Source organism: Pseudogymnoascus destructans (assembly GCF_001641265.1).
Source record: "Pseudogymnoascus destructans isolate 20631-21 unplaced genomic scaffold scaffold_3, whole genome shotgun sequence".
In the NCBI taxonomy this organism is placed as follows: domain Eukaryota; kingdom Fungi; phylum Ascomycota; class Leotiomycetes; order Thelebolales; family Thelebolaceae; genus Pseudogymnoascus; species Pseudogymnoascus destructans.
In genome coordinates, this window is record NW_020167522.1 from 598788 (window position 1) to 613314 (window position 14527).

The 14527-nt window shown below is 54.5% G+C and overlaps 6 protein-coding genes across 6 annotated transcripts; 2 read left to right on the top strand and 4 right to left on the bottom strand.

Annotated features, from left to right (window-relative positions):
- Nucleotides 1–282: 282 nt before the first annotated feature.
- On the top strand, nucleotides 283–1757 carry ADHFE1 (Hydroxyacid-oxoacid transhydrogenase, mitochondrial). The gene is made up of 3 exons (XM_024465176.1): nucleotides 283–426; nucleotides 489–892; nucleotides 943–1757. Exons 1-3 carry the CDS (start codon nucleotides 397–399, stop codon nucleotides 1604–1606), a joined length of 1098 nt encoding a protein of 365 aa, XP_024327280.1. The 5' UTR covers nucleotides 283–396; the 3' UTR covers nucleotides 1607–1757.
- Nucleotides 1758–2177: 420 nt separating this feature from the next.
- On the bottom strand, nucleotides 2178–4933 carry HSE1 (ESCRT-0 subunit protein hse1). The gene is made up of 6 exons (XM_024465177.1): nucleotides 4797–4933; nucleotides 4573–4733; nucleotides 3758–4522; nucleotides 3639–3711; nucleotides 3374–3589; nucleotides 2178–3307 (listed from the first exon to the last, which is right to left on the bottom strand). The coding sequence occupies exons 1-6, from the start codon at nucleotides 4834–4836 to the stop codon at nucleotides 2619–2621; spliced, it is 1944 nt and encodes a 647-aa protein (XP_024327279.1). The 5' UTR covers nucleotides 4837–4933; the 3' UTR covers nucleotides 2178–2618.
- Nucleotides 4934–5760: 827 nt separating this feature from the next.
- VC83_01503 (uncharacterized protein) lies at nucleotides 5761–6472 on the bottom strand (the record flags this gene model as incomplete). Its single annotated transcript, XM_024465178.1, has 3 exons — nucleotides 5761–5919; nucleotides 5991–6117; nucleotides 6360–6472. 3 exons carry the CDS (start codon nucleotides 6470–6472, stop codon nucleotides 5761–5763), a joined length of 399 nt encoding a protein of 132 aa, XP_024327278.1.
- Nucleotides 6473–6741: 269 nt separating this feature from the next.
- On the bottom strand, nucleotides 6742–8325 carry CAP1 (F-actin-capping protein subunit alpha; the record flags this gene model as incomplete). Its single annotated transcript, XM_024465179.1, has 7 exons — nucleotides 6742–7342; nucleotides 7403–7540; nucleotides 7588–7640; nucleotides 7696–7785; nucleotides 7846–7961; nucleotides 8013–8031; nucleotides 8095–8325. The coding sequence occupies 7 exons, from the start codon at nucleotides 8323–8325 to the stop codon at nucleotides 6988–6990; spliced, it is 1002 nt and encodes a 333-aa protein (XP_024327277.1). The 3' UTR covers nucleotides 6742–6987.
- Nucleotides 8326–8870: 545 nt separating this feature from the next.
- On the bottom strand, nucleotides 8871–10584 carry VC83_01505 (uncharacterized protein; the record flags this gene model as incomplete). The annotated part of the gene is made up of 4 exons (XM_024465180.1): nucleotides 8871–10073; nucleotides 10133–10225; nucleotides 10279–10404; nucleotides 10471–10584. The coding sequence occupies 4 exons, from the start codon at nucleotides 10582–10584 to the stop codon at nucleotides 8871–8873; spliced, it is 1536 nt and encodes a 511-aa protein (XP_024327276.1).
- A 646-nt stretch (nucleotides 10585–11230) lies between these two features.
- On the top strand, nucleotides 11231–14416 carry RSC9 (RSC chromatin remodeling complex component; the record flags this gene model as incomplete). The annotated part of the gene is made up of 2 exons (XM_024465181.1): nucleotides 11231–13978; nucleotides 14066–14416. The coding sequence occupies 2 exons, from the start codon at nucleotides 11231–11233 to the stop codon at nucleotides 14105–14107; spliced, it is 2790 nt and encodes a 929-aa protein (XP_024327275.1). The 3' UTR covers nucleotides 14108–14416.
- Nucleotides 14417–14527: the final 111 nt, after the last annotated feature.

Consider the following 14527-nt stretch of genomic DNA (forward strand, 5'->3'; position numbering starts at 1 on the left):
TATTAGTATGATTAATGATGGAAGGGATGCTGATATATAGTACAATTCCCACGATGCATACTTCTCAGCACCGTTGGGTTTATTATTCTTGATAAAAAGGTTGTTTCTTCCAGAGTCTTGGTGCCTTGGTCCGAAGTTGGGGTAATAGGATGTGCTGGCTGTACTTTACCCCACACGAATCGGCTTGGTTTCGCTTGTACCCCACGGGTTCTCCAAATCGGGTCTCATCCCCAGTTCCCCCGCATTTCAACCCGGTAATGCGACGAAACAAACAGTCCTACTCTCCGCTTATACCCCATTTATAAACCCCTCCCCCTCCCCAGCTCCATATATATATTTTTTTGCTACTCCTCTTCTTCAACAAATATCCTATAATCACAAGATATCTCCTCCAAAATGGCTTCCGCTATCCGTGTTGCGCCCACTGTAAGTAGTATCCTTGTTCTATAGCCTCGGCACGAGATCACTTGGAGTAACATCTTCTATAGAAAGCGGCGCGGGCGATGAGTTTGCTTCGTACAGTCCAATACACTCACCCCCCAAGCTGTCCTTGCCACGGCAATCCGTCTCATCACCATCATCATAAGCCGTCAAACAGCCTTCTCAGCCATGCCAAGCGGAATCTGCAGCGTAACTATGCCACTCCCGTGGACCTTTCCCGTCAGAAAGAGTATGCTTTCGAGATGGCCGCTTCTTCTATCCGGTTCGGCCCCGGTGTAACTAAGGAAGTCGGCATGGATTTCAAGAATATGGGAGCCAAGCGTGTTTGCGTAGTGACGGATAGCACGGTCAAGCATCTCAATGCTATGAAGCAAGTTCAAGAGGGTCTGGACCAAGAAGGAATCGATTACATAGTTTATGACGGCGTCAGAGTCGAGCCAAAGGACACTTCGTAAGTCCCTCCCACAACTACCTGATCACAACTAACCATCTCCCCACCAGCATCAAAGAAGCCATCGCCTTCGCGAAACCCTACCAACCCGACGCCTTCCTCGCCGTCGGCGGCGGCTCCGTCATCGACACCGCCAAGCTCATGAACTTGTACACCTGCTACCCCAACGCCGACTTCCTCGACTTCGTCAACGCCCCCCTCGGCAAAGGTCTCCCCATCGACAAACCCCTCCTCCCCCTCATTGCCGTCCCCACCACCGCAGGAACCGGCTCCGAGACCACCGGCTCCGCCATCTTTGACCTCGCCTCCGCGCGCGCGAAAACCGGCGTCGCTCACCGCGTTCTCAAGCCTACGCTGGGTATATGTGATCCACTTAACACACGCACCATGCCCTCCGCCGTCCACGCCTCGAGCGGTCTAGACGTCCTCTGCCACAGTCTCGAGAGCTGGACTGCCATCCCGTATAATGAGCGTATGCCCCGCCCGCAAAACCCGATTAATCGTCCCGCGTACCAGGGCGCGAATCCTATTAGTGATATCTTCTCCCTCCAGGCTCTCAGATCGACGGTTAAGTACCTGCCCCGCGCGGTTAGGGACCCAGATGACCACGAGGCGCAGAGCGAGATGCTCCTCGCTGCCACACTTGCCGGCGTCGGTTTCGGCAACGCTGGCGTGCATCTTTGCCACGGTAACCAACTTTCCTCTCCCACCTAGCATCCTCGCTAATTTAGCAAGGCATGTCCTACCCCGTCTCCGGCCAAAACCGCGGGTACAAACACACCGGCTACAACGTCCCCTACCCCATTATCCCCCACGGCGTCTCCGTCGCCGTCACCGCCCCCGCCGTCTTCCGCTTCACCGCCGCCACGAACCCCGAGCGCCATCTCGCCGCCGCCGAGGCCTTCGGGGTGGACATCTCGAACGTGAAGCGCGAGAGCGCTGGAGAGGTGTTGTCAGAGGCTCTTGCGAAGTTTCTCGAGGAGCTAGGTGACCAGCCGAGGGGGCTGAAGGATCTGGGATTCGGGAGGGAGCATATTGATGAGTTGGTTGAGGGGACGGTTCCGCAGAAGCGGGTGTTGATGCTTGCGCCGAGTCTCGCGGAGGAGCTGGGGGAGGAGAGGGAGCAGTTGAGGAAGTTGTTTGAGGATAGTTTGGTGCATTGATTAGTTTGCATGGCTTCGGTTTTTACCTTCGGTGGGGGTGAGGGTGGAATTAGTGACCTGTACATACGCGAACAAAAGCAAACTAGTATATTTCAATCAAGGCTCAGCATAGCAATGGAAACCCAATATGTATTTTAAAAAACGATGAATTATATCGCATCTTGAGAAAACGCCAGACCTATCTGTACTCGCACCTCCCCCAGAACCCGCTCTAATGGCACAATCGACACATCTCCACCGCGCGGACCAAATCGGATTTCTCATGTCAGCAGCTATCATATCATAACCGCCGCCAACCACCACGTCTCGCGCCTTCAAACCGCCTCTCGAATCAACGACGACAACTAATTCAATGTATCAACGCAACGCGCTAAATCTCACTTCCATCCCCCCCAACTCATCCGTGAAGTTATATACACACCCTCCCCTCCCCTTCCCCTCCACAAAAGTAACTAATCCATGCTTAGTACGCCGTGCTCTGGCGATAGAAATCCGCCGGTCCTCCTCCACCAGGCGGCACGCTCGGCGGTCCCACCGATGTCCTCCGAGTAGAGTCGAGGCGGTTATATGGTAAATACCCCTGTCCCTGTCCCTGGCCCTGGCCCTGGCTTGGAAGCGTCTGGCGCGAATTCTGAGCTGCAAAACCAGAGTTCACCTGCAGTGGGGCCGGCAAGGGGGTTGGCGGCTCGTAGGTGGGCTGTTGTGGATGCTGTTGCTGCTGCTGCTGGGGAGGAGCATAGGCGGAGTATTGGGGTTGGTGGGGTGGGCCGGTTGGGTGAGGGGTGAGATGGCGTTGTAAGGATCTTGGGGTAGGCGGGGGTAGAGCTGTACGGGTCGCTGGGTTGGTGTTGTTGAATGGGGGAGTATCTTGATGTGGCAAGCTCTTGGGGGTCGGCGTAGGTGCTCTGTGGGCGGTGACCCGTTTGGGGTTGGAGTGGGTAGGGAGTGCCCTGGTTAGGGGGTGGGGAATTGGGTTGCAGCGGTGCGATGTTGGATGTGGACGATGCGGTGCGGAGGGGGAGGGGTTGGTCTTGAGGGTACTGTGGAGTGTCTTGAGGGTACTGGGGAGTTTGTTGGGGTGGTTGATGTTGTGGCTGATGCTGGTGTTGCTGGTGCTGGTGCTGCTGGTGCTGGTGCTGGTGTTGCGGCGGTTGCTGGGCATCTTGGGGGACGACGTAGAACGGTGCCACGGTCTGGCCAGCTGGGTAAACCGGCGACGTGGGTTGTGGCGGGTATTGTTGTTGACGTTGGTCTGGAAATAATTCAACAGCTGTTCTCGTGACAAGGATGCCGAACTAATGAAATTGAGTCTATATACCTTGTGGGTTAGGAGTATAGTATCTTTGAGGATCCTGCACTGGCGGGCCGCTTTGTTGCGGGGGATATCCAGCGGGCGCACCGCCGTATTGCTGGGCCTGCGGTGGCCGACCGTATCCGTAAGTTGGTTGAGGTGGATGGGACATTGATGTCTCTAGTAGACTCTCGTAGTCTCTGCGAGCTTTGATAAACTTCTCATTCAGTTGCGTAAAGTCGTCTATTAGAGATTAGCCTCGGTATCAAGGATAACGCAAGATAATAATTACCCTTCTTCTGAGAATACTTTCCAATAAGCTCTATGAGCTTAGGGCGTATTGCTAGAGTTGAATGATAGAGTTTCTGGTACAGTTAGCAAAGTATGGCGACAGTGTCACAGAATACATACAGTGATTTCATCGTTATCCTCCCCACGTAACTCAGAAGTCGATGTGCTGAGCAATGTAAGCAGTTTCTCGACATTCTTAATTTCCGCAAAGACCTCCGACTCCATCTGCGCCTCTCGCTGAAGCTCATCTGGAGTCGGATCCGACAGCTTCTCAACGTAGTTCAACGGGAAGATGCCGGTCTGGCCCCTTAACGATCCCTTCCACCAGTCCTTATAGACAGACTCTAGAACGGCGATGATGTCCCCCTTCCGGAATTGTAATTCCCCGTCCTCCGATGGCTGGAAGTCGAATAACGCGCGCACACGAGACACAGTCGCCGCAGTCGTCCCCGACGGAACAGGTTGTGCTCCTGCGGGGGCCTGTGACTGTGACTGCGCCTGCGACGACGATGACGCCGCAGATTGTTGTGCAGGAGCAGCGGGCTGAGATCCCTTATCCTGAATGGACAGCTTCAAAGCCATCTGCAGCTCCTCTTCCTCCTTCTTGCGATCCACATCCGTGAGTCTGCTCTTCGACGGCGCCGATGGAGGGTGTAAATTCGGGTTCTGGCTCTTGAGTCGGTGGTACTGCTCATTCATGATCCCCAAATCCGGGTCCTTCTTGAACATCTCAGCCCATTCCGCCATGCGTTCCAGGATCTTGGCTTTCACCTGCTGGTGCGTGTTTCTGTCGTTTGCGAGGCGGAGCAGGGCATCGGTGAAGGCCCTCGAGGCGAGTTCGCGCTGTATCTTCGATTCGCAGTTTTGGCTGAGAGCGTTCGCGAGCTATATGATGTCAGGGCGACTCCGGGTTATAAGTGTGGCGACGTGCCTACCTCCAGTGTATAAAGCTGCACATTGGCATTACGGTGCGCCAGTCGCTTGATCAAGCTTGCCACGGCATCCTTGCCGCCGCTCTCTTCTGATCCTACTTTGTCGACCACATCCATAATATACTCCCAGTTCTCAGACGTGAGGTTCTCGTCGGTTGCCTTGGCTATAGGAGCTCCTCATTAGTCTTCCGGATACGAACCCATTCCATCATAGGAGGAATACATACCGACAACATCGTCGAAGGCATTCTGCTGAGCCCGAAACATGATGGCGTACTGTTGATGCGGTTCCTATACGTCGTGGGGAAGTTGGGGTGATATCAAGGAGATGCGTGTCTGGTTTGTTGAAAGAGGCTGGAAGCCTTGCATTGTCGGCGGTCACAGTCGCTTGGAAGCTTCTTTAGCGGCGGGGGGGTGGGTGTATTTAGCGGCCGACTGCACGTCACTGGCCAACTCGTCACTACTTACGCGGTTTTTGCTGGGCCGAGTGGCGGTGCAACCCCCAGGCGTGGGCCTCAATCCGAAAGAATCCACATGAAGAAGAAATCTTGATCGATTCTAGGGCCGTTCGTTGACTAACTAATGGAGTTGGGTTATTTTGAGGCATGATTTCAGGTTCGTGATTCGAAGTTTCTCAACAGCGGGGCGGGGGGGTTAGACGTGGATCACAGATGTCTCAACAGGAGAAGTAACCCATGACATGACCATGGGCAACATATCAGGAAATACTTCTTCTAAATCCAAAGAGGCACCGTACTATTCTACATTGTAGGCAACGAGGAACTATTTGAACTTGGCTGAAGTGGTATTTACAAGAAGTGCGGGGCATCACCGCACGGCATCACTACACGGCATCACCACTCGGCAAAGAGGCTGTTTTCGCAATATAAATGGACGAGGATTGTGTGTACGTTTGGTATTTAGCCCTCCTCGGCACCCCTCCCAGCGGGACCTAATAATCCTAATCAAAGAAAGGAAACCGGTCCAAAAGAAGTCCCAAGTCTATTACACGATCTAAGATGAAAGCGCACCAAAGTGTGCCTTTTGTGTGCTGCTAAATGGCGTTCATGGCCATGTGCGCTGGCTCAACGTGTATAAACCCTCGCATACACCCATCCCAAGTCCTCCCTCCCTCCCCATCCATTCATCCGCCCTCATATATCACGTCACGCGCCACCGCCGTCAAGAAATCTATTGTTGCGACTGCTCGCCTTGCAGGTATCTGTAGGCGAAGAACGCGGCCGCACCACCCGTCACCAGGATGAAGTAGAGGGCTACGCTGCCCATGCCGGTCGCGGCAGGCTGGACGGTGGTGGAGGATACCTGGGCCTTGGGTACTGGGTCGCCGGGCTGGGAGGGGAGTTAGTAAGATGCATTTTCCGAATACGACGCTAGGAGCGGGTTTAGGGGGGGTTGCGTACCATGCGCTTCAGTGTGCCGACCTCGATGCCGGTGAGGATCTCGCGGGCCTCGTCGCTGTGTCCAACATCCTCGAAAGCCTCAGTGGCATCTTGTCCGGCAACGTCGAGCAGGACCTCCTCTCCACCTCTGTGATATAGTTAGCATCATGAACAGGAGTGAGAGTAGAAGTAGTCGGCAGCAGTAAGTGGTAACAGCCTGGGCAGCCAATTTCACGGAGTCAATGGGCCACTGGAACTGGGAACTGCAACGGCGCATGTGAGAGCCCCATTCCAGAGGCAATCAAAGGGGCGGATGTCCACCGCGCCCTTCCTGACTGGCGCCCATACTGAAATTTGTAGACATAGACTTCGAAAAAATGAGGCACTTACGGGTGCTCGTCAACGAAGCTGGTGGTATTGTAGACCTTATCGTGGATGACCATGAAGATATCCTTCTTGGTGTTGTGCTTCGCAACCTCGGCGAAAGTAAATTCTTGAGACATGATGCTTTAAAAAGTGGAGGAGATGATCTGGTTCGATATTGCGGATTTGCTTGATTTGGATCGATATTCCTCTCGTTGGGTAATTGCTCGGTATAAGAAGAAGACAAATAAACCAAAATGGAAACCTGGGGAAAACAATCGACCGACTGGTCATACGCGTGCTTTGAAATTCGGGTATCGTACTTTGAGGAGCTGAAGGACCCCTTATTCGCTCGGCCTGTGAAAATTGATGGGGCCAATAATTCGGTTGCTAAATGGCCTGCTTTCGTGGCCTGAAGCCGTGATTTCGTGGCCTGGTGGCCTGGTGGCCTGGTGGCCTGGTGGCCTGGTGGCCTGACTAAGTCCTAACTTCCTTAGTCATCAAATCCCAAGACACGCTGATTGGCTCCGGGATCATGGAAATTGATTGACCTCCTGACGGGTTATGGAGCAACCTAATATTTTATGCCATTTTATTACCACATCTATATACTTGGTATAAAGCATAAATAATCCCCCCGCCAGCTTGCACAACTCTAGAACCCTTCAGCCGACTTGGCAATACCACGGCCATGTCTGTATCCTGCAATCTTGTCCCATTCCACCTTCTGCCTGGTAACGGGCAGTTGCCGTCTGAGGCCCTTGAATGCTCCCTCGCTGAGGCTGGTGAATCCCTTGTTCAGGTTCTCCTGGTACTTCTTCTCTGCAACAGCAATCTCACGGACGATGGAAGTAGCAGTGCTTGACGAGACCGACAGGGATACGGGTTTGGTAGTCAGTAGTCGCACATTGCCGTCTTCGTAGTAGTGGACATCGACCTTGATGCTACCGACGAGAGATGAGGAAGATGGGGAAGGCGAGAGGATGTACAGCGTGCGCCAACGGCCATTCCTAGTGCTGGTTAGCCATATACTCAACCGGACACTCAACTGAGAGATATAACTAGCATACCAGAAGTTGTTGGGGCTGTACTTGTTAGCGACAAGGAGGATGGCAATCTTCGAGTCGTCTTCAATAGGGTAGACACCGTATGATGAGTTCGGGTAGTGGTCCTCAGCATGCTTTGCTAAGCTCTTGATGAGCGATTTGCTGCGCGGGGTCAGCACTGGCCTGACATGAACGAGGCGGCAACCTACATGAGGTCCGAGTTGGCGCTCTCCAGCACGTAGCTCTGGACATTGCTTGCTTTCTGTAACCCCTAATTAGACCATACCCCCTGAGCACCCATCGTGGTAGTAGCATACCTGTGTGCTATGATCGAACTCGAAACTGGACGAGTTCTCCACATCAAAGTATCGCCCATCACCCAGCGAGTTGTGCGAGCTCACAATAACCTACAACCCACCAGTTAACCCCGCCCAATCGTACTCCCTTTCCACAGTTCGAAAACACACCTGTTGGCTTCCCCCCGGTAACTTCACGGTCGCAAACTGCTCCTCATTGTACTTCTCAAATGCCGGTCCAAGCTGGCTGATGAGCTCCGGGCTCTCGACCGTAAGCGCCTTGATATCTACTTCCAATCAGCCTCATCCACACACCCTAAACCTTGATCTTGTCGTACCTGCAATAACATCTCCCAACTGTTATCAAAGAAGCGTCAGCAAACCCCCCTATCAAACTCCAGCGGGACGGGCCATAGCTACCTCTCCCGGCGGAGCGCCTTCCACAAACGCCGACACCGTCTCCAGCTGCGAAGCCATCTCTTCCTCAGACGCCTGCAATGGGCGCCGCGCTCGTCGTGTGCGGTGGTGGCGGAGGTGGGCGTGGGCGTGGTTGCTGTCGGGGCGCGGGAATGGAGGTGAGGGTGAGGAGGTCGCGAGCGTGCTGAAGACCTCTGGCCTGGCTGGGTGCTCTGTGGTGAGGCCGGTCGTCATCACGATAGGACTAGCGCCAAACCCCCGCGTTTTGTGGCGGGCGTTTGGGGTGCTGTGGCGGTGCAGGTCACGTGCGGGACCTTCAAAGGGAAGGTGCTAGAGGGCATTTTTTGGTTCCAGCTGGGGTTTAGTTTGATAGGTTTGGCTTGTTTATGGGGTGTGTGTGAATCTATAGCTGGAGGAGGGCTCTGGGCTTCGGAGACAACGGTTGGCAAATTTAACACTCAGTGACCGCAAGCGTCCATTCCTGCACCCCTTAAACCGTAGAGTGATCGTTATGATTATCTTAAAACAGGATATATTAAGAGTTATCTGCTACTAGATCTACTGATACAGGAATCTGCCGGGGATTATAGATCTGAAAAGGGTTTCAAGGAACAACGGGTCGGTAGGAGAGATGTAGAATAATCAATGAGAATTGCTATTCAAATTACTCGAATTATGCGACACAACCACCAAAGATTACTCAAAGAGTAAAACACATAGAAAGGACATAGGTAATAAAACCAATAGACTATCTGTCAAACAATCTCTGCCCCGGGTATTTACTCAACAGGGGGCATCGTAGTCTTATCAGTCCCAACAACAGCCCCCGTCGCCGAAGGAGCCACAGCAGTCGGGCTCGCAACAGTCTTCCCTCCCGTAACACCCTCCTCAATCTTCAGCGGAGCGGGGTGAGCAGCCGTAACACCTTGCTCCTGGGCCGCCTCGACGGCCTTCGTCTCCGCAACCGGGGCAGCCTCACCTATCAAGCCGATACTAGCCTGTTTCTGAGTAGTAGGCGAGATAGGGGATGAAGGGCCCGAGGAGTATGGAGCCCTTGCGGCATTGGCGCCAGCGGCCATCTTGATAACCTCAACCCACTTCTCGGCATCGTTGGCGGTGTGGGCCTTGAAGTTGAGCTCGGATGTTCCGGCGAGCTTGCTGCTGAAGCCCTTGGAGACGTCCTTGCCCTTGACATGGAACTTCTCGCCGTTCGGGACGCCGACGACGGCGTCGGGGAGGTAGATGGAAACCTCCGGCTCTGGGTCCTTGCGCACATTGTCGTTGTCCTTGAAACCGTGCAAGTACAGAGCGTTCGTGATGGCGTAGTAACCAGTGGAGTAGCCGCTGGAAAGGATGTTGCGAGACTTGCGCTCCAGAGTGCCCTCGAGCAACGGCTGGGTGGACTTGTGGTTCTGGTTAGGGAAGGTGACGCCATCGATGGAGCGCGGTGCGGAGCTGGGGTCCACAAGGGTCTCAGCTTCACGCTGCTTGAAGCCGTTCCACTCAAAGTCCGGAGGAATGCGCTGGACATTGCTCAGCATATCCGTGTACGCGTTCTGGTTACGCTGCACCTGGCCGCCGACGTACTGGACGAACGATGCCATCGCCTGCTGGATGACCTCGACAACGTGGTGCTCAAAGGCAGCAAAGTTCTCCTGGACGCTGATCAGATCCTGGCTGTTGTTGTTCTCCTCCAGGATTTGCTTGTGGAGGCGGTAGTAAATGCCTCGTTGGGTGATATATGGATCGTCGTGCGGGTTAACCTTGCTCCCGGACGATTCCGCAGCAGCGCTCTGCTGGCCTAAAAGCTCAATGTGCTTCTGGGTCGTGTTGCGCAACTTCTCGATCTCCTTGGCCGCCTTTCCAACACCAGACGAAATCTCCTTGGATTTGTTCTTGATCTCCTTGTGAAGACGCTCGAGGATCGGTAGAACCGTGCCCTTGAGGTTTTTCTCGGTTTCGAGATGGGAGTTGGCCAGGCTCTGAGATGGAGTCGTTAGCAGGTTGCTACATAGCGGGGATGAAGTTTGGAGTTGCTCACCTCGGTGTTTACTCTCATATTCTCAAAAAGCCCAGCGACACCGCCAAGACTCTGGTCGAAATGATAACCCTCCTTCAAAGGATCTTGAATGGTCTGATATGAATGTTAGCTTAGTTATTCACAAAGTATTGTAGAGGCGTTCTCACCTTCAAGACCCTCTCGTACTCTTTCGCATGTGCCTTCTGGGCCTTCTCTGTTGCACTAATGTACTCCTCAAGGTATCCAACTGCATGCTTCCATGCGCGCAGGCGCTCTTCAAGAAGAGCAGAGGTCTATTAAATATGAGCGACTATTCTCCAGAGTATCGGATGGCCATGCCAGGAACGGGAGCAACCAACCTCTCTCGTGTCCGTCTCAGGCACTGCCACGTCGCTCAACCCGCTTGCGCCGGTACTTTGGCGAGTTGGCAGCTGCGTCGGCGCTGCGACCTTTTCTGCGGGGTGCGAGATCATGTCTGTAGGCGGCTTGTGCAGGGTTTTTGTCAGCGTTCGGACTGGGAGACTCAATATGAAGCTTTGGAGATATGAAGGAGATATAGATTAGAGTGAAGAGTGGTGTGAATCGGACGATGGATCCCCTGTCGGGCGAAGATATGGGATTCTGGATATCAGAAAGTGTTGATAAAAGGTATCTTGGGTGTTGTAGGTTGGTTGAAGGGTCTCTGGGAATATATTGTCAGATACTAGTAGCCAGGGTCCGTGGATCTACGGGTGACTTCTATGACGTATGATGTTTATCTTCACCCAAACCTTCAACCTTCAACAAAAGGAGATAAAAGTCGCAATCCATAACCAGGAATGAATTCTAGACCGCGGTTTATGGTTTATTGTCTCCTAGAGCTGGACTCCCAGGCACCTCCCTCCCGTCCCGAAAGGGTCAAAACTGCCACTCCAAATCCGGTTTGTCAAGCACGTGACCTAGATACTAGCGTGATCCATGTCTGCTGCGGCTGTCGCGTGTAATATTCTCGAGCTCACCAAACCGCGTCGCAAGACAGAAGTACGCAAACCAATTGTGCTGCCAGATTTAGGCCACCTCTGACGATCGGCTTTTATCGCATGCGGCAGTATCGCCTTCTCGCGCCCTGTTCCTCACACCATGGCGCCACCGTCGGAAACTTCTGCCAATTACCAGCAGCAATACAATGAGTTCATCGCGAACCTCACGGCTTATCACCAGAAGCGGGGGACCAATCTCGAACCAGAACCCCGCGTCGGGAATAAGCATGTCGACCTGCTGCAGCTCTTCAAGACGGTGGTTGAGCGGGGAGGATACGACAAGGTCAGCGACGAGAAATTGGCGTGGCGCAAAATGGGACAGGACTTCAACCTAGGCACCGCCAACCTCCCAGCCCTCGCCTTCAGTCTGAAGTCGACTTATTACAAGAATCTTGCGGCGTATGAGATATCCACCATCCATGGGAAAGAACCGCCTCCAAAAGAGATTCTCGAAGACGTTACAGCCAAAGGCGGAGGCTTGCTGGAGCGAACCGTCGAGAACTATCGCCCTGCGAGCCGCCGCGAGACAAACGCGTTGGGATTGGAGGGCTCAGAAGCGTCCGGTGATGATGGAACACCTATGAGAGACCTCGTTGGTGAGGAAACGCCTGGAAGCGGAGGACGAGCAACAAGGGGCTTGCGACAGGCCCCCCCACAGAGAGTCCTCTTTCAGCCAGACACCCAGCCTTCACGCCAAAGACACAACCTTCTTCCGCCCGGTTCCGCGCCGCTTCCTCCACGAGGGGCATCTACATCATACAATCCCTCATCGAACCCCGATTCGTTCTCGCATGCCGTCTCAAACTACGAACCGCGGCCTCAGATGCCATTGACGCTTCGCCCCGTCATTACACCGGCGAACAACCCCTCCGAATTCAAACGTATACGTGCGGCAAAGGAGCAGCTACTCAATCCTCTCGCCAGACCGGCTCCGAGCGCACGGATCATGCTCCCTGGCACTGGCTTTGATGGGCCAAATATCTACGTCCGCTGTCTACTAGCACTTAAATCCGGGGTTCAGGAAGAGCAGGACTACGCGCTCCACCATCTCGTCAAGATCTCGATGGAGCGGGGTGACAAGTACCGCTTTGAGTCATTTGCGGGTCTGGCAGAGGCACTGGTTGATAAGATTTTGGAAGTCAGCTCTCTATTCTATGAAGTTACGTGGCAGGTGGTCTATCCCGACGATGGCAAAGAGCGCGACTGGAACACGCTCGATGGCCTAAAGGGGACGCCGGATATTCTAGAGCGTGTTGGGAAGCTAGCACGGAAGGCTGTCGACGACAGCATCCATCCTGAGAACTTCAGCGACAAGATGCTGCAGGTCGTCGAGGCTGCCCTGACGCTGCGGAACATGGTGATGTTGGAAGACAACGCGCACTACGTATCAGAGATGCGGCCACTGCGGGACATGTTGAGCATCGTCCTCAACCTGCCTAACCTTGAGGCGCTCGTTGAGCTGAAGCACTACGCCCTCGACATCGTCGAGCAACTCACCAAGTACCTCCACTTCAGCGCCACCGACCCCCTCTACCTCTCTCTCCTCGCGCAACTCGACTCGCCCGACCGCGGCGCAGTCCTCACCTCCCTCCGCGCCATCAGCCGCATCTCAATGAACCTCGAGGACACCAACCGGCTCGAAGGCATCCCCCCCACCACCCTCCAACGCATCCTCGACTGGACACTCCTCGACGACGAAGACCTCGTAAACTCCTGTCTCGACTTCCTCTACCAATACACCGCCGTCCTCCCGAATGTCTCCCTCATGACGCACTCCATCGACCTCCCCTCTCTAGTCGCCCAACTCACCCGCCTCCTCATCTACGGCGCCAAAGAAACAACTCGCGACCTCCTCCTCGCGCCACCCACGCGCCGCCCTCCCCCCTCCGAAATCCCACCCATCCCCGCCCCCCTCCTAACTGCCCTCCTCGCCCTCGATGAACCAGAACGCTCCTCCAAATGGCTGCGCTGCCTCTTCGAAGAAGACAAGGACGAGGCGATAACCCAGATCGCCCTCTGGCAAGCCTACCAAGCCCGCTTCGCACACGCCGTCGACAAGATGGGTCGTCCCCTCCTCCCAGCCGCGGAGTTCATCAAGAACGTCAGCACGACTTTTGCCGACAAGGCCGCGGCTCAGGTGCAGGCTGGCCCGGTGCAGAAATTCATCATCAAGGGCATCCGCATCCGCGACGCCCCTGTCGATCTCACAGGCCGTCCATACCAAAAGTGCCAGTGGACAACACCCACCCCCGACGGCACAAGCACCCGTCCCTGCGGCGGCTTCTTCATGGAGCCAGCCGAGATGTTCGAGCACATCTTCTCCCACCACCTCCGCGTCCCCAAGACCGCTTCTCCATCTCCTTCCCCCCAGCCCACCGGCGGCGAGGGTGCAGCCGAGACCGCACCGGCGGAACCTAAGCCCGAGAAGACGGAGACGGAGAAATTCACAAACGACGAGGGGACATACCGTTGTCTCTGGCCCGGGTGCACCAAATTCCGCAACCCCACTCTTATCCGCCCCGCCCAGCTAGCACCACACATCAAGATCCATCTCCCACCCCCCTCTCCCCCCTCCGATTCCCTCAAGCACCCGAGCTGGGTATCCCCAGCTTCGACGAAGAGTTTCTCGTTCCTGTCCACGGCGGTGGATGAGCGGGGTGATGCGGCGGGGATCCCGCTTACGGCTGTGCTGGTGCTGAGGAATTTGGCGAGGAATTTGAGGAGGCTGGGGAGGGAGGAGGAGGATAGGGAGGATGAGAGGGAGGCTGGGGGGGGACGGAAGGTGGCGAGGTATTTTGGGGGGGTGGAGGGGGAGTTGTGGTTTGTGTTTGCGCATAATAAGAGTTTGGTGAGTTTTTGGCTATCTTTTTTGCTTCTTCTGGGGCAAGGGTTTGGGTTTTGGTTTGAGAATGCTTGCTAATACGTACTTCTGCAGGCGTCATACCTAGGAGACCTCCTCATCGCCATCGCTGAATAAGCAAAGCAGCGACTATACCAGGCAGGTCGGTCGATCTCCTCAACCGACACCACCATCGTCTCTTGTCAGGGATGACCATACCCATCCCCAGTCGACGGATCGATCATACTGGCGTTTTTCAGGAACAATGCAGGTTATATTATGTAGTTTACAGGTTTTTTACCATCGGAAAACGGCGTCTTCGGGGAAACGGGAATTGAAAGGAGGGAAGGAAGAATCGGCGGATGATTTTATCGTCCGAGTATGTATGCGCGCAGAGGATGGATGTATAGTAGCTCTATTTTGCTGGAACGAAATTTTTATAACCCGTACAACCTCTCTCTAGACGTACAGATTTGTGACTAGCCTTAACTCTGTCATATCTGATCTATCCACTGGATCGAACACAACCAGCAAGCACTCTCCAGCCCGCCAAACTCT